Source organism: Bombina bombina, chromosome 12 (genome assembly GCF_027579735.1).
Source record: "Bombina bombina isolate aBomBom1 chromosome 12, aBomBom1.pri, whole genome shotgun sequence".
NCBI classification, from domain to species: Eukaryota; Metazoa; Chordata; class Amphibia; order Anura; family Bombinatoridae; genus Bombina; species Bombina bombina.
Window position 1 is genome coordinate 21,764,048 of NC_069510.1, and position 19,571 is coordinate 21,783,618.

At 39.7% G+C, this 19,571-nt stretch overlaps 1 protein-coding gene across 1 annotated transcript in view; it reads right to left on the reverse strand.

The window, feature by feature from the left end:
* Nucleotides 1-19,571, reverse strand: part of RXRA (retinoid X receptor alpha) — a 380,221-nt gene that overhangs the window by 71,429 nt on the left and 289,221 nt on the right. The window contains 1 exon segment of the mRNA XM_053695798.1: nucleotides 2,635-2,814. Coding sequence (XP_053551773.1) covers nucleotides 2,635-2,814 — 180 coding nt within the window.

Genomic DNA, 19,571 nt, shown 5'->3' on the forward strand with positions numbered 1-19,571 from the left:
GCTCTCTCTCTCCCCCCCTTTCTTTTGCTTTGTTCTCTTGGTATCTTTTGTTGAAAATAATGCATAGGTAGGCTCAGGAGCTAGCCGCTGATTAGTGGCTACTCAAATAGACCTGCTGTAATTGGCTTACAGATGTGTTCAGCTCGCTCCCAGCAGTGCATTGCTCCTCCTTCAATAAAGGATACCAAGAAAATTAAGCAAAATTGAAAATAGAAGTAAATTGGAAAGTTGTTTCAAATTGCATTTTCTATCTAACTCTTAAACATTCTCCCTTTAACTAGTAAAAGATATGAAATCTTTGGCCAGGCCCAGTGCTATCTGATATCCTATCAAACAGAAAGTCTAAGCTTCAATCGAATACTAAATACTCAGTGAGAGCAGGGTCACTATTTATCCACAAAACAAGTTCATATTTTCTACATAATCAAGTTGCAGTGACTTTGTTATCCTAAAATGTTTTTGATTTTGATTTGCAATCCGTATTATTGTACATTTAGCGCATCTTTTTCTCCGTCAACCAGTCTCCAAAAGCTGCCTCCCAGCTCCTCAGCACCGCTACAGATAAGGCTCCTCAATAGAGTGCAGCGCTACATATACGGCTCCTCAGCACAAGGCGCCACTACAGATCAGACTCCACAACACATAAAGCTTATTCAGCTGGTTTACAAAACAATAACCTCCAAACATAGAAACAAGAGAAGAGAGGGAATTCTGTGCATGTTTTTTAGTGTGTGCATAAGTTCCCCTCAATTGTGCATCTGTAGATTGTAGAGGTTACTAATGGAATAAGGACAAAAGCACTAATACATAACAGAATAAAACAACATGTTAGCAAACATATACCACAGATATAAATATTTATTTGGTGTATTGCCATTTATACATAATGTGTTATGAACTGAATTAAAAAAGGGAAAAATTGTAACTTTATTGATACATCAGATGCTGTTCAATGTTCTGATTGGCTAATATCAGTGACATACATTTATGTATAAGCAGCCACAGTTACATGTAAGATGGACAACGAGGCAGAAATTATATATATTTTTTAATTTATTTTATTTTTTTTAATTATCCTAAACCTGAAAAATGTTATTGTTACAATAAATGTATAAATAATAAATACAAATGATGTTGCTGTAGTTAGATGATGTAAATTATCCTCATCATCCAACTATTACTATAGATTTGTAAAATATTACTATATTTGTATAGTTTTATAAAATATTACTATAGTTTTATAAAATATTACTATATTTAGTATAGTTTTATAAAATATTACTATAGTTGATAAAATATTACTATATTAGTTATTTTTTTTAAATATTAATAGATTACTATAGATTTATAAAATATTAATATATTTGTATAGTTTTATAAAATAATATATTTGTATAGTTTTATAAAATATTACTATATTACTATAGTTTTATAAAATATTAATATATTCCTATAGTTTTATAAAATATTAATATATTTGTATAGTTTTATAAAATATTACTATTTTATAAAATATTAATTTTATTTGTATATTTTTATAAAATATTACTATATTAGTATAGTTTTATAAAATAATATATTATTATAGTTTTATCAAATATTAATATATTCCTATAGTTTTATAAAATAATATATTATTATAGTTTTATCAAATATTAATATATTCCTATAGTTTTATAAAATATTAATATATTTGTATAGTTTTATAAAATATTACTATTTTATAAAATATTAATTTTATTTGTATAGTTTTATAAAATAATATATTATTATAGTTTTATCAAATATTACTATATTACTATAGTTTTATCAAATATTACTATATTACTATAGTTTTATAAAATATTACTATCTCAATGGACGACACAAAGCTAAACATTATAGTGTATACTAACTACTTTACTGACTGTTCACAGCAGTTGTATAATAATTAATTGAGTATAAATATAGTGGATTTATTAAATGAACTGATAATCTTGAAGAAAAAAATAGAACTTTTGTTATTACATTTGAATGCTAACATTTTTTTAAAGAAACATTCAAATGTCAGAGTGCATATGATTTAAATGTTAAAATATGTTTGTATTACCAAACCTTTTATTTTTTTAAATTATGATCATTTAATATATATGAAATTTGAAGATGTGATTAAAGTGTATGGGAGATCAAAGATAGGTACCAATATAAAAAATGTGGGGTTGCCTGATCAGATAGATAGATAGACATAGACAGCCAAAGGGATAGATATATGATAGATAGATTGATCAATAGATATATGATAGATAGATAAATTGATTGATAGATAGATAGATAGATAGATAGATAGATACATATATACTGTAGATGACAGATAAATGATAGATATGTGTCACAAGTATACAAATATCAGTGAACACTCAGAAACTCTTCTAGATTTATAGTTTTATAAAACTGGAGGAGTTTCTGAGATTATGCTGATATTTTTATAATTGTGAAGAAATTTTTGATGTGTGTTTTTTTACATTGCCATGTATATGTGCTTCTATTCCGTTATCCATCTCTAGATATTCTATAATGGGTTAGTGAGCCTTCCCAGAGATCTTCTACAGTAATAGGTATAATGACTTGTGCCGGAGGATCAGTCACCCATCTTACCTTCCCTCTTCATGCCCATAGCAAGACACTTCTGGTATCGGCAGTACTGACACCGGTTCCGCTGCCGTTTGTCTATCAGGCAGTCTTTGTTGTCCCTGCAGGTGTAGGTGAGGTCTTTTCGTACTGTCCTTTTGAAGAACCCTTTGCAGCCCTCACAGCTATACACTCCGTAATGTTTACCTGCAAGAGAGATGTGTATAGAGTTAATTAAGGTCTCCCTCATTTTACTTGGAGTATAAAGCGGGCAGCTTCAGTGTTTTGTTGGATGTTACATAGTGGCACAAAGTTGAATTTTGACATACTGTGTCCCATTAAGACTTCACTTGAAATAGTGTTACAAACTTAGGTCTCGATTAAAATGTGAAATTCTTATAAAATATCGGAAAAATGGTGACAGCTGTTTTTCTATTTTATGTTTTTATCAAAATAATCATCAAACATAGATGAGCTAGACAACTCCCATAATAAGCAATCTATTTCTCTTCCACAATGGCAGCGTTAACAACCGATAATGTCTGATGTCCCTTTTAAAGTTCACAGTAGGGATGCCAGAGAGGGCTGTATAGTATGTATATATATTTCTTTTTTTCCTTTCAAGTAACATTACTTTTCAAATTTACTCTCCAGTCCTTCTAATAATAAGAAATTTCAATTTGCTAAATCATGTGAAAAGGTAGGATACCCCTGTATAAATTTAGAATATCACAGATACAAGCATGAAATCTCTAGGGACAATGGTTTAAGATAATGGAATCGCTGTACGTCTAGAGTGTTTTCATTCTCCTCTGATAATTCACACTCTTCTCTGCTTCTTTTATGAACCGTAAGACATTACCATCAAGCGAGGACATCAAGAAAATCAGCTGACCTGATTACCTTTGATATTTCAAAGACCTATCACATTAAAATCAATTATACATTTTCGCAAAACAAATTCAGTCATTACAAATTTAATTTGCCTTCCTATACTGATTGCCTGTGCAATAAATCTTCTGGGACAATTCAATTTTTTCAATAATGTTATTTAAATGCATGAATTTTTTAGAGAGTAACAAGTTGCGATAAGAATAATTTAAAGACCTTTTTCCTGCACATTAGATATGAATGCAGTAAAAACTCTCATCTTGTAACCATCTATGTGAAAAACAAGATTACATAGTTATTCAGTTCTGCTTTGTGCTTAAACCATTTGAAACAAACAATATCATTTTCTGGCTTGAAATAAATATAAATATTTTGTTTGCTAATATTTTTAAAAACTAATACTTACATTTTTAACAACTGCAAAAAAAATAAATAAAAAATAAATAAATATATATATATATAAATCAAAGGAAAATATGTGTATGAAAAAGAGAATCAATTAAGCAGGATATAAATATTTTTGCATAATCCCACAAACAAACAAAAATAAAAAATAAATAAAACAAAAATAATCTGTTATACACACAAACACATATATATATATATATATATTTAAATCCAGTGAGTGCTTATCTTTACCCTGATTATATATATATATATATATATATATATATATATATATATATATATATATATATAATCAGGGTAAAGATAAGCACTCACTGGATTTAAATACAATACTATTTATTGACTACCAATAAATAGTATTGTATTTAAATCCAGTGAGTGCTTATCTTTACCCTGATTGAATATCCTGCTAAGCACCCTGGCCTGTGTTTGGGTTGGCGAGTGAGAGTGCACTTACTTGGAGTCTATACAGGGAGTGCAGAATTATTAGGCAAGTTGTATTTTTGAGGATTAATTTTATTATTGAACAACAACCATGTTCTCAATGAACCCAAAAAACTCATTAATATCAAAGCTGAATAGTTTTGGAAGTAGTTTTTAGTTTGTTTTTAGTTATAGCTATTTTAGGGGGATATCTGTGTGTGCAGGTGACTATTACTGTGCATAATTATTAGGCAACTTAACAAAAAACAAATATATACCCATTTCAATTATTTATTTTTACCAGTGAAACCAATATAACATCTCAACATTCACAAATATACATTTCTGATATTCAAAAACAAATCAGTGACCAATATAGCCACCTTTCTTTGCAGGGACACTCAAAAGCCTGCCATCCATGGATTCTGTCAGTGTTTTGATCTGTTCACCATCAACATTGCGTGCAGCAGCAACCACAGCCTCCCAGACACTGTTCAGAGAGGTGTACTGTTTTCCCTCCTTGTAAATCTCACATTTGATGATGGACCACAGGTTCTCAATGGGGTTCAGATCAGGTGAACAAGGAGGCCATGTCATTAGATTTTCTTCTTTTATACCCTTTCTTGCCAGCCACGCTGTGGAGTACTTGGACACGTGTGATGGAGCATTGTCCTGCATGAAAATCATGTTTTTCTTGAAGGATGCAGACTTCTTCCTGTACCACTGCTTGAAGAAGGTGTCTTCCAGAAACTGGCAGTAGGACTGGGAGTTGAGCTTGACTCCATCCTCAACCCGAAAAGGCCCCACAAGCTCATCTTTGATGGTACCAGCCCAAACCAGTACTCCACCTCCACCTTGCTGGTGTCTGAGTCGGACTGGAGCTCTCTGCCCTTTACCAATCCAGCCACGGGCCCATCCATCTGGCCCATCAAGACTCACTCTCATTTCAACAGTCCATAAAACCTTAGAAAAATCAGTCTTGAGATATTTCTTGGCCCAGTCTTGACGTTTCAGCTTGTGTGTCTTGTTCAGTGGTGGTCGTCTTTCAGCCTTTCTTACCTTGGCCATGTCTCTGAGTATTGCACACCTTGTGCTTTTGGGCACTCCAGTGATGTTGCAGCTCTGAAATATGGCCAAACTGGTGGCAAGTGGCATCTTGGCAGCTGCATGCTTGACTTTTCTCAGTTCATGGGCAGTTATTTTGCGCCTTGGTTTTTCCACACGCTTCTTGTGACCCTGTTGACTATTTTGAATGAAACGCTTGATTGTTCGATGATCACGCTTCAGAAGCTTTGCAATTTTAAGAGTGCTGCATCCCTCTGCAAGATATCTCACTATTTTTGACTTTTCTGAGCCTGTCAAGTCCTTCTTTTGACCCATTTTGCCAAAGGAAAGGAAGTTGCCTAATAATTATGCACACCTGATATAGGGTGTTGATGTCATTAGACCACACCCCTTCTCATTACAGAGATGCACATCACCTAATATGCTTAATTGGTAGTAGGCTTTCGAGCCTATACAGCTTGGAGTAAGACAACATGCATAAAGAGGATGATGTGGTCAAAATACTCCTTTGCCTAATAATTCTGCACTCCCTGTATATATATATATATATATATATATATATATATGTACACACACAATAGTACATAAAATAACTTTAACACCCCTCAGAGACTAACGCTTGACAAATTCATACCTCCCCAACCGTCCCAGATATTGCAGGATTTTACTGGTTGGGAGCTTTACTCACCACTGTCAGGGTGCCAGGAATCAGACTGAGAAGAGAAGTGCAAAAATAATCACACCTTTATTAATAGCAAAAAATAATAAAAAAAAAGTCCACAAGTCAAATAAAAAGCCAGGAGTCAAAACCAGAGCTGGTAGACAGACGAGTAGAGTCAGGAGCCAAAGCAAATAGTCAGATGAGCCGGAATCAGGAACAAGGAAAACAGCAGAGTCAGGAACAAGCCAGGGATCAGGAACCAGGAAGGACGTCAGGCAGCCAGGTAATACACAGGAACTCTCACAAACAGGTCTGAGACAACGCAAAGGCAAAGCATACTGAACAGAGGCCCTTTAAATAATAAGTGATGACATCACAATTCTGAGACTGCATCCTCTCACACGGATGATGCACACCAATCTGGCCATAAAAGGAAGTGCAGGAAATGAGCAGCATCTCCCACAATGCATCATAGTCAGGAAGAGAGGTGAGTAAAATGGCTGCCAGCAGCACATGGCAAACACAACAGGGAAAAAACCCTGACAGTACCCTCCCCTCAACGACCCCTCCCCCACGGGAGGACAAAAGGCTTATTGGGGAAACGGGCATGGAAGGCACGGAGGAGGGCGGGAGCATGAACATCAGAGGAGGGAACCCAAGAATGATCCTCCGGACCGTAGCCCCTCCAGTGAACCAAATACTGTACACGGCCCCTGTACATACAAGAGTCAATAATGCTGCTGACCTCATACTCCTCATGGTTGTAAACAAAGATAGGACGGGGACGAGGAAACACAGTGTTAAACCGATTACAAACCAATGGTTTCAAGAGGGAGACATGAAAAACATTGGAGATGCACATAGCAGGAGGAAGGTCAAGAGCGTAGGCCACAGTATTAACCCGTCAGAGTATTTGAAAAGGACCAACATAACGGGGAGCCAATTTATTGGAAGGCACACGAAGGTTCAAGTTGCGGGAGGACAGCCAAACTTTCTCACCAACCTGGTAGGAAGGTGCAGGCAGACGCCTACGATCAGCCTGGAACTTTTGGCGCTGCATAGAACGATGAAGGCAATCCTGAATCTGCACCCACGTGGAATGGAGTTGCCGGAGATGCTCCTCCAAAGCCAGAATACCCTGAGACATGAATGAATCGGGCAACAAGGATGGTTGAAAACCATAATTCGCCATGAACGGGGATAACTTGGAATAAGCATTAATAGCACTATTACGAGCAAACTCTACCCAAGGTAACAGTTCAGACCAATTATTGTGGTTTTCTGAGACATAGCAATGGAGGAACTGTTCCATAGCTTGATTAGACCATTCCGCAGCCCCATTGGATTGAGGGTTATATGCCGAGGAGAAGGAAAGCTGGATCCCCATTTGAGCACAAAAGGAACGCCAAAATCTGGAGACAAACTGGCTACCCCGGTCCGACACTATCTCCTTGGGTAACCCATGTAGACGGAAGACCTCCCGGGCAAAAATTGAAGCAAGCTCCTGAGCGGTAGGCAGCTTCATCAAGGGAATGCAATGTGACATTTTAGAAAACCGGTCAACCACCATAAGGATAACAGTATTGCCATTGGAAACAGGGAGCTCGACAATGAAGTCCATGGAAAGATGTGTCCAAGGATACTCATCATTAGCAATAGGTTGAAGAAGACCCACAGGAAGATGTCGAGGAGTTTTATTCTGTGCACAAACTGAGCAAGGAGGCAACATACGCAGCAACATCAGAACAAAGACCTGGCCACCAGAATTGTCAAGTGACAGACCAAATCATTTGGTTCTTGCCTGGGTGACCTGTGGCTTTAGGATAGTGGTAAGTGTGCAAAAGTTTAGTTCGAAGATTCTCAGGAACAAAACACTTACCACTAGGTTTCTCAGGAGGTGCATTGGTTTGTGCAGCCAGGATCTCCTCCCCCCAAGGGAGAAGTCAAATTAGGATGTATGGTAGCCAAAATATGGTCAGGAGGTAAAACAGGAGTAGGTACAGACTCCTCCTTGGACAGAGGTGAAAATTGTCGAGAGAGGGCATCAGCCCTAACATTCTTACTACCAGGCAGGTAGGAGACCACATAATTAAATCGAGACAAAAATAGCGCCCATCTGGGCTGTCGGGGCGACAAACGTTTTGCTTCAGATAGATAAGTTAAATTCTTGTGGTCAGTAAGAATGGGCACTGGAACGCTAGTACCCTCGAGAAGATGCCTCCATTCCTTGAGCGCCAAAATTATGGCCAGTAATTCCCTGTCGCCAATTTCATAATTGCACTCCGCTGGAGACAATTTCTTAGAGAAGAAACCACATGGATGTAAGGAATCGTCAGGCGTAGGATGTTGAGACAAGAGGGCACCTACTCCAGTCTCAGACGCATCGACCTCAAGAACGAAAGGCAGGACAGGGTTAGGATGAGCCAGAACTGGAGCAGCAGCAAAGGCAGTCTTAAGACTATCAAAGGCCTTAATGGCAGTAGGTGACCAATGGAGTGGATCATTCTCTTTACGGGTCATGTCTGTGATAGGTTTGACCAAGGAAGAAAAGTTTTTAATAAACTTTCTATAGTAATTAGCAAACCCCAAAAAACGTTGAATAGACCGAAGACCAACTGGGCGAGGCCACTGCAGAACTGCAGATAACTTGTCAGGATCCATGGAGAACCCTGCAACAAAGATAACATAACCTTTGAAGGTTACTTGAGTCTGATGGAACTCACATTTCTTGAGTTTACAAAACAGGCCGTTCTCACGTAGTCTCTGAAGAACCTGTGTAACATCAGAACAATGAGCCGCAAGTGTGGGTGAGTGTATGAGGATGTCGTCTAAGTACACCACAACACACTGTTGCAACATATCTCGTAGGACATCATTAATACATTTCTGAAAAACAGCAGGAGCATTACATAGGCCAAAGGGCATTACAAGATACTCATAATGCCCGCTCCTGGTGTTAAATGCTGTTTTCGATTCATGGCCCTCCTTTATCCTCATAATGCCCGTTCCTGGTGTTAAATGCTGTTTTCCATTTGTGGCCCTCCTTAATCCTAATGAGATTGTACGCTCCTCTCAAATCAAGCTTAGTAAAGACCGTAGCTCCCTTGAGGCGGTCAAAAAGTTCCGTAATGAGCGGAATAGCGTAAGCATTCTTAATGGTAAGATGATTAAGATAATCGATACATGCACTTAACTCGCCACCCTTTTTCTTCACAAAGAAGAAGCCAGCCCCTGCAGGAGAGCAGGATTTGCGGATGATCCCCCGCGACAGAGCATTGGCAACATACTCCTCTATAGCACAATTCTCTGCAACAGACAGAGGGTACACCTGGCCCTAAGGAGGAATGGCTCCAGGTTGCAGGTCTATGACACAATTGTAAGACCGGTGAGGAGGCAACGTACCAGCACGCACCTTGTCAAACACGTCTAGGAACTCTCTGTACTCCTCTGGCAATTGAGATACCGAAGAAGTGCACAAGACTTTAACTGGTTTCCGAAGACAAGTGGAAATACATTGCGGGGACCACAACAAAATTTTGGACCTGCGCCAGTCGAGACTGGGATTGTGCTTTTGGAGCCAGGGATAACCCAGAACAACCGGAAAATGCAGAGAGTTTGTCACCTGGAACTGGAGGGTTTCAAAATGGAGAGCCCCAACAGCCATGGACAACGGAGCAGTTTCGTGAGTAACAAGTGCAGGCTGAAGGGGCCTGCAATCAATGGCCTCAATAGCAAGCGGAACGGACCGAGGCAAAACAGGAATGGAGTGCTTTGATACAAAAGCTCTGTCAATGAAATAGCCCACAGCACCGGAGTCAACAAGAGCCTGAGTGACTATGGAGGAGTCCACCCAGGAAAGGACAACCGTGACCAAAGGTTTCTCCTTAAGCGGTTCTGGGGACGAGGATATACCACCCAAGGTCTGCCCCCGACAGGACCTTAGGTGTGAGCGTTTCCCGGCCGTGTAGGACAAGACTTCAAAAGGTGGCCCTGTAACCCACAATAGAGGCAGTTTCCCTCCCTCCTCCTAAAGGCCCTCTCCGCTGCGGAGAGACACATGAATCCCAACTGCATCGGCTCAGCAGTACCTGTTGACTCGAGACCAGGAGGCTTGGGAGGAGAGGGCATGGGTGGGAACGAACACATAGGAGACAACGGAACAGGAGGCTTCCGCAAGCGCTCCTTGAAAGAGGGCCTCTCTCTGAGTCTGATGTCAATTAGGATAAAAAAAGACACCAATGCCTCGAGATCCCCTGGTAAATCTCTGGCAGCAACTTCATCTTTAATCGCAGCGGAAACAGGAGCAGCCATAACTTGCGGGACACTTTGGTCCAAATGTGCAGTGTGAGTCAGCAGGGTTTGCAGGGCTAGTGCAAATTGATCCAAGCAGTGATCCTGTACATCCATCCTGGAAGTGATGGCATGCAAAGGTGGATAATTAGCAGCATCAGGATTCATGGCCTTTGCGTAATGTCAGGGTGCCAGGAATCAGACTGAGACGAGAAGTGCAAAAATAATCACACCTTTATTAATAGCAAAAAATAATAAAAAAGTCCACAAGTCAAATAACAAGCCAGGAGTCAAAACCAGAGCTGGTAGACAGACGAGCCGAGTCAGGAGCCAAAGCGAATAGTCAGACGAGCCGGAATCAGGCACAAGGAAAACAGGGATCAGGAAACAGGAAGTACATCAGGCACGCAAGGAAATACAACGGAAATTTTACAAAAAGGTCTGAGACAACGCAAAGGCAAAGCATACTGAACAGAGGCCCTTTAAATAATAAGTGATGACATCACAATTCTGAGACTGCATCCTGTCTCACACGGATTATGCACACCAGTCTGGCCATAAAAGGAAGTGCAGGAAATGAGCAGCATCCCCCACAATGCACCATAGTCAGGAAGAGAGGTGAGTAAAATGGTTGCCAGCAGCACATGGCAAACACAACAGGGAAAAAACCCTGACATCCTCCCACAGCTTCCCCAGTCAGGACAAATCTTCAAGGGACTGTTTCAACTCCGTCCATGACACTGCCTGACTCAACAAACTCCTCCCATAACACACCATCGGCCCTGTGATGGCTCTGAACACAAAAGATTGATGTGCCCCAGGTAACAAGTCTACACAACACTCCATTCTGAAAAGAATCTGCATAATGTTGAGGGACAGCTACTAAAATGATGCCTAACTCGTAACTTTATGGATTCTTCTGTATATATCCCTACATAAAAGCATGTCCTGGCTCCTAAACAATATGTGGTTGGCTCATGATCGGAGGGGAGGGGGTTCTCCTATGTTTTAAACAAATTTGTTAACCTTTGATCAGAAAAAAAAATGAAAAGGCTTGATAATCCTGGTAATCATGGAGACAGTGCTCAATCATGGAGACATGTTATGACTACATTTATAATAAATTAGCAAATATGTATATATAATTTATTTCCTTGACTTTTTAATATGCGGACAGGTTCCTGCAACTTGCCAAGTTTTACCTAATAGATGCTCAAACAAGGCATGAATGAACTCTATTTCTTTTATAAAGTGATTAATTTTTATAAGTGAAAAACTTTGTGAGCAAAATATTTGTCTATGCTCTATGTTCATAGAACAATGAGAAAAAAAGAAAAAAAATGGTATGGTTAATTTATTAATTTTACTAGGCATTTTTTTTTGGTTGGTTTACATATACAGTATACTAGGCGATAAGCCTGCCCAGAGAGCAGTCTATTTTAAAAAAAAAACTAAAAACTCTAAAGCTAATATTATAAAAAATAAAAAATGTAAAATTACAGAAAACCTAAACTAATACCCCTATAAAAATAAAAAATCCCCCCAAAATAAAAACACCCCTTAATCTATCAAGCTACCAATAGCCCTTAAAAGGGCCTTTAGTAGGGCATTGCTCTAAAGAAATCAGCTCTTTTACATACAAAATTATAAAGTACCCCCTAACAGTAAAACGCCCACCCAACCAACCACCCCCCAAAAAAAAAAAAACTAAGTCTAAAAAAACCTAAGATACCCATTGCAACTAAAGGGGCATTTGTATGGGCATTGGTCTTATAAGTGTATTCAGCTCTTTTACTGCCCTTAAAAGGGCAATCAGCTCTTTTACAGCCCAAAAAACCCTAATTTAAAAAAACATAAATTATGCTTACCTGATAATTTAATTTCCATCTGTGGGAGGAGAGTCCACTGCTTTATTTATTACTTGTGGGAATTAAGAACCTGACCACCAGGAGGAGGCAAAGACACCCCAGCCAAAGGCTTAAATACCTCCCCCACGCCCGTCATCCCCCAGTCATTCTGCCAAGGAAACAAGGAACAGTAGGAGAAATACCAGGGTATAAATGGTGCCAGAAGATTAACAATAAATTTAGGTCTGACCACCGGAGAACGGGCGGGTGAGGTGGACTCTCCTCCCACAGATGGAAATTAAATTATCAGGTAAGCATAATTTATGTTTTCCATCTTAATGGGAGGAGAGTCCACTGCTTCATTCATTACTTGTGGGAATAAATACCCAAGCTCTAGAGGACACTGAATGAAAAAAACTGGAGGATAAAAGGAGGCGGACCCTATACTGAGGGCACCACAGCCTGCAGAACCTTTCTCCCAAAAGCTGCTTCCACTGAAGCAAAAACGTCAAATTTATAAGATTTTGCAAAAGTATGTAATGAAGACCAAGTGGCCACCTTACAAATCTGCTCCATAGAAGCCTCATTCTTAAAGGCCCAAAAAGAGGCCACAGCTCTAGTCGAGTGAGCCATAATCCTCTGAGGAGGCTTGTGTCCCGCTGTCTTATATGCCAGACAGATCATACCCCTCAACCAAAAAGATAGAGAAGTGGCAGAGGCCCTTTGCCCCCTGCGCCTTCCAGAATACACAACAAATAAGGACAAAGTCTGTCTGAACTCCTTCGTGGCCTGAAGATAAAACTTCAAGGCCCGAACCACATCCAGATTATGAAGTAACCTCTCCTTCGAAGAAGAAGGGTTAGGACACAAGGAAGGAACTACTATTTCCTGATTGATGTTACGACTCGACACAGGAATCCCAGTCCAGTGCGAAGAACAGCCTTATCTGCATGAAAAACTAAGTAGGGAGGCTCAAAGTGCAAGGCTGCCAACTCAGAGACTCTGAATGTCGATGCAATAGCCAGTAAGACTTTCCCTGAAAGAACCTTCATTTCAAGAGCATCCATAGGCTCAAATGGAGCCCTCTGCAAAACCTTAAGAACCAAATTTAAGCTCCAAGGAGGAGCCAGATTCCTGAAGACAGGTCTGATCCTAACCAGTGCCTGAACAAAGAACTGAATGTCAGGAAGCACTGCAAGCTTCTTATGCAACAGTACAGATAAAGCTGAGATCTGTCCCCTTAGGGAACTGGCTGCAAGACCCTTATTCAGACCATCCTGGAGAAAGGCCAAAATCCTGGATACCCTGACCTTATGCCAGAGATTTCCTCGTTCCTCACACCAAGACAAGTAGGTCCTCCACACCTAGTGGTAGCTGCGTCTAGTGACACGAGAGTGTCAATCACTCATTCCGAAAATCCTCTCTTGGCTAAGACTAGTCGATCAATCTGTACGCAGTCAGCCTCAGAGAACCGAGATTTTGATGTTGAAAAGGACCTTGAACTAGCAGATCCTTGCGACAAGGTAACCTCCACAGCGGAGATGACGATATCGCCACCAGATCTGCAAACCACGTCCTCCGCGGCCACGACGGAGCAATCAGAAGAGCCAAAGCTTGTTCCTGCTTGATGTGGGCCACTACCCGAGGTAGAAGAGGCAATGGTGGAAATATGTAAATTAGGTTGAAGTCCCAGTGCACCGCTAAGGCATCTATCAGTTCCGCCTGGGGATCCCTGGATACCGACCTGTATCTGGGTAGCTTGCAATTGAGTCTGGATGCCATAAGATCTATCTCCGGCATCCCCATCTGCTGCAGATCTCCGAGAACATCTCGGGATGGAGAGACCATTTCCCTGGATGAAACGTCTGTCTGCTCAGAAATTCTGCTTCCCAGCTGCCCACACCCGGAATGTGGATTGCTGAGAGCGAACAATTGGGAGTCTCTGCCCATTCCAGAATCCGAGATACTTCCCTCATTGCTAGGGAGCTTCTCATCCCCTCCCTGGTGGTTTATGTAAGCCACCAAGGTAATGTTGTCTGATTGGAATCTGATGAATCGGGACAACCCCAGAGGGGGCCAAGTTCTCAGAGCGTTGAATATCACTCGAAGTTCCAAAATATTTATAGGTAGACTCGACCCTTCTTGAGTCCATTTGCCTTGTACCTTTCTGGCACCCCAAACAGCTCCCCATCCTGATAGACTCGCATCCGTGGTTACAATCTCCCAGGATGGTCTCAGAAAGGATGTAGGTAAAACTTCAAGAGAGGTCAGGACCAGGTTTGGAGAACACACTAGAGATGTTAAGAATTATTGCAAAGACTCAGCTGTAGCCAATCATTTTAATAGTAGTCACTTCTCCCATATAGCAGACATGTCTGTTCAAATTATAGATATAGCTACTATTCCACCTAGAGGAGGCAATAAATATAAGATTTCGGACAAAAAAAGAATATTTTGGATCATAAAATTAAATACACGCCAACCAAATGGCATGAATAAAGAGTGTGATATTAACTATTTGATAGATGATTAACTTAGAAGTTTAGTTTAATATGCACATGAGATCAGAGCCATAGTTCCTTAATTGTTATATATATGTCTTCTTATCTTAGATACGTATTCCTTATTGCTCTCACTTTAGAGGTATACTAGTTCATAAGTGTCAGCACATCTATCTATATATATTCCCTATTGTACTTGTACACAGAATTTGAAATTTTCTTTGTATATAGATCCTATTGTTCATGTTTTTATTGACAAATTGTTTGTTTTTTAAAAAATAACATTTTTCCAGCACTGGAGGGGTTAACAATATATATATAAAAAGGTACCACTTCCTCTGCCCCTTTCAGATGAGCACTTAAAGGATTACTTTCTGTTATAATTTTTAAGCTAAACAACTAACATATTAAAGTTAATAAACATTAATTAAAACCTACTGACCTATATTTTCTCCAAAACGAAGTTTCATAACGTTCTAAAAGTTATATATTTTATTCGCCGATGATGTCACGTTATCCTGCCCACTATTTTCAGCACTGAGTGTTCAAAATACTTAAACCAATAACTTTGTGTTTAAAGCGCCATTTTGAAACCTAGGTATTGTAAACGGATTGGTACAGAGCAAAGGATACCCACGGAGTGGGTTTGGAAAACAATTAAATTTGCAGACAGGATTTCTGATATACGGTAGAGATATGTTAATGAAATGCTATTGATAAAAAGCATATTTGGGGTAGTTAGTTAGTAACAGGCATAGAAAATATTTACTTACAGTGGCCCTTTAAGCGCCACTAGAGGGCTCGAAACGCATCAGGCAGTTGCTTTATTCCCTCCCTGTACTTGTGTCTAACCTGTATATGTATTTTAATCTTTTTCATTAAAGTATATTTTTTATTGCACCTACCTTGTAGTAGTGCCTGCTACCTGCCTTCTTCTTCAGAAAGGATGTCCCCTGAGACAGCTGCCCCAGTCGGGCCCACCAAGATAGGGACTCCCTCACCGGTCTGTACAGAAATATCTGTTGGGACAAATCTGAATGATCGCCACTCCATTATCTCAACATGCACAGCTGAAGATGTCTGAGACGGAACCTGCCGAATGGAATGACATCTATGCTGGATATCATGAGCCCGATTACCTCCATACACCTGGCCACAGTTGTCCTGGAGGATGTCTGAAGAGCTAGACAGTTGAACGCAAGCTTGCAATGTCTCTGATCTGTCAAGAATATCTTTATTGCTGAAGAATCTATTATCGTACCCAGGAATTCCACCCTGTTTTTGGGGACCAATGAACTCTTTCCTTAGTTTAGCTTCCACCCATGGGACCGAAGGAGAAGAGCTCTCGAGTGATCCTCCACAATACTGTAGGACGGAGCCTGGACCAGGATATCGTGCAGATACGGTGCCACTGCAATCCCTCTGGCTCTCGCTACTGCGAGAAGAGCTCCCAGAACCTTTGTAAAGACTCTTGGGGTAGTCGCCAGACCAAACGGAAGGGCCACAAACTGGAAGTGCTGGAAGGCAAATATTAGACATTTGACGTGATCCTTGTGGATTGGAACATGAAGGTAAGCGTCCTTCAGATCTATAGTCATCATGAAGTGCCCTTCTTGAACCAGAGGCAAAATTGACCAAATCGTTTTCATCTTGAACGATGGAACTGACAAAAACTTGTAAAAAATAATAAATGGCACCTTTATATCCTAATGTCTCACAACCTCCTATGACCCGGACTACAAGAAACAGCTTTCGTCTTCTCCGAACGTAGGTCGAGAAAGAGGAAGTTACAGAGGCCCCACCCGGTCACATGGAGTGCCATCTAGGACCGCCCCTGCACTCGAGAGACACGTAAAAAAAAAGCCTGCCTCAATCTCCCGCTAACAAACTGACTGTTCCACACTGACAGAGCCTCATCTCACACAAGTGCAGCACAAAACACAATAAACAATATTATGCATAATAAAATCCCCCGTTCCATAACCCCTTTCCGAGGGTATTACCCTAGATTCTATTAAGATAAAGGAGCCACACTGTGACCCTGTCTTCTTGCGTTATCACATACATATAATGAAACGATCTTACCAGAATCAACGCCGTGGAACAGGTACACGTCCCTTCAAGTGTGACAGGGTAGTAGCATCGCTCCTGACATAAACTTGAGAGAAGAAAAGCAGGCGGCGAAATTCGTCAACGCTGATTGCTAATGGAGCTGTTAAACTGAGTCGAGATGGGTTCGCAGAAAGACTTTCCCTGCATCTCCAGACTCTAACATTCACCCATGTTCTCACTGAGAGGCTGACAGGACTACTTACAACTCCAGTCCCATTTTGAAGAGTACTACCCTCCATAAGAGACTACTCCGAATCTTCAGACACTTCTCTGCCAACCTTCTGTGACGAAAGGCAAAGAATGACTGGGGGATGAGGGGAGTGGGGGAGGTATTTAAGCCTTTGGCTGGGGTGTCTTTGCCTCCTCCTGGTGGCCAGGTTCTTAATTCCCACAAGTAATGAATGAAGCAGTGAACTCTCCTCCTATTAGGATGGAAAAAAAGCCACCCAAAAAAAAAAAAGCCTAAGACTAAGCCCCAAATAGGTACTCTGTTGTACACTAAAAATTTAATGGACGGTACCGCATTGAATTTGGGGTACCTTGCATTTCTATTGGCTGAAATTTTGAAATCAGCCAATAGGATTAGAGCTACTAAAATCCTATTGGCTGTTCAAATCAGCCAATAAGATTTCAGTAACGCTCATCCTATTGGCTGACTTCAAAATTTCAGCCAATAGGAGTGCAAGGTACCCCATTTTTAAACTGGTACCTTGCATTCAATCCTCAGTGTGCAGCGGTGAATGTACGAAGAGGATCTCCACGCTGGATGGCTCCACGGTCGCCGGTTTTATTCCGCAGTCACCTCCGCTCCGCGTTGCCTCGGTCCTGAATGAAGCTAGAAGAGGTCCCATGCTGGAAAAAGATGTTGCCGCATCCAAGAATACTTCATCGGCCTGGAAGAAAACCTTCTCTGCTGAACTTCAGGAACAGTGAGTTGGGGTGGCCTTTTTTTTTTTAAATTAGGTTTTTTTGGGGGGCTGTAAAAAAGAGATGATTGCCCTAGGGGCAATGGGTAGTTTAGTTTTTTTTAGTGTTAGGTTTTTTATTTTGAGGGGTTTGGTGGGTGGGAAGTTGTACTGTTGTGGGGGGGACTTAGTATTTTGTACATGTAAAAGAACTGTTTAACTTAGGGCAATGCTCAACAAAAGACCCTTTTAAGGGCTATTGGTAGTTTACTTTAGATTAGGAGGTGTTTTATTTGGGGGGCTTTTTATTTTCATAGGGATTAGGTTTAATTTTTTAATTTTTGATAATTTTGTTTATTTCTTTCTGTAATTTTTACACTTTTTATTGTTTTTATTTTAGATACATTTTTTGTAATTTAATGTTAGGTTTTATTTTTAAATTAATCTTAGGATTTTTTATTTTAATTGTAACTTAGTTTATGTAATTGGGGTTAATTTAAGGGGTGTTAGGTTAGGGGGCTTAGTAATTAAATTAGTTATTTGCGTTGTGGGGGATTGGCGGTTTAGGAGTTAATAGGTTAATTAGGTTTATTGCGATGTTGGGGGTTGGCAGTTTATGGGGTTAATAGGTTAATTAGGTTTATTGCAATGTGGGGGGTTGGCAGTTTAGGGGTTAATAATTTAATTATGTAATTTGCGTTGTTTAATTTGCGGAATACGGGTTAATTACTTTATTATTTTGCGATGTGGGGGTTGGTGGTTTAGGTGTTTGTTAATACTTTGAGCAGGCGGTTAGATTTTATTATTTCGTGCGGGCGGTTACGTGTTTCTTCATTAATATTTAGTGTGGGCGGTTGCATGTTTTTTTCTTAATGCTTCGTATATATATATATATATATATATATAGTATACTGCAATGTTCCTTAATTAAACATTTTAAAGAGGGATTAACTGTTGAGTTCAATGTCCCTTTAAAACGATTAATCAGTTCATTAATTTGTCTATTTAATCTTTAAACTATTGCAATTCTGGAAAAAAATTCTACATCCGCCATTAATGGAAAAAAAAATGTGCCTGCACAAGTTTCCTCTCGGGGGTGCTCTTCACAAATATACAATAAAAATACAATAACATAAACTAAACAAAGTATCACCAAACCATTGATAGACAAATAATGATAATCATATGAAAGGTCCATGCATACTCCAAGGAGTAGAGGCAGATCTGGAAGGAGAAAAACACAGAGGCGCCAACTCCTCTCATATTCTTCCCTAATGTACCTGGATGTAAAAATACAATAACTAACCACTTCTGCAGATGTTCCACTTTCCATTTTTTCTGTTCTTAATTAATTGTCGGTGAGGATCAAACCTGACTTGTGAGTAGGTTGAGGGAACATAGAATAATCATTTCCCTACTTGGCCTTTTTAACCACACGCCAGACACATTGGAGACAGACGTCGGAAAGGTCTTTTGCTCTGCAGCGTGGACCTCACCACAACCCAAAACATTGCAGAACTTCTCTTTTAAGATTTCATCAAGCAGAATGAGATGGCGCTTTAATCCCAAACATTATTAGGGTCTTCAGAGTAAAATACGAGAAAAACAGCATCATCAATCAAAAATGTAACGCTGTACCCGTAAGGGCTCTACAAACACAGAGTAATTAAACCCAGAAAGATACAGTCTCAGAAAATATGCTACAGATTCTAGATATAAAATAAGCAACTGTGCGCAAAAAACATTACTGTAACCTCAATCTATAAAAACAGCAAGCTTAAAGGGACATAACATCTACATTTATTTATTTCATGATTCAGATGGAACAGACCATTTAAACAACTTTCTACTGTATTTCTAA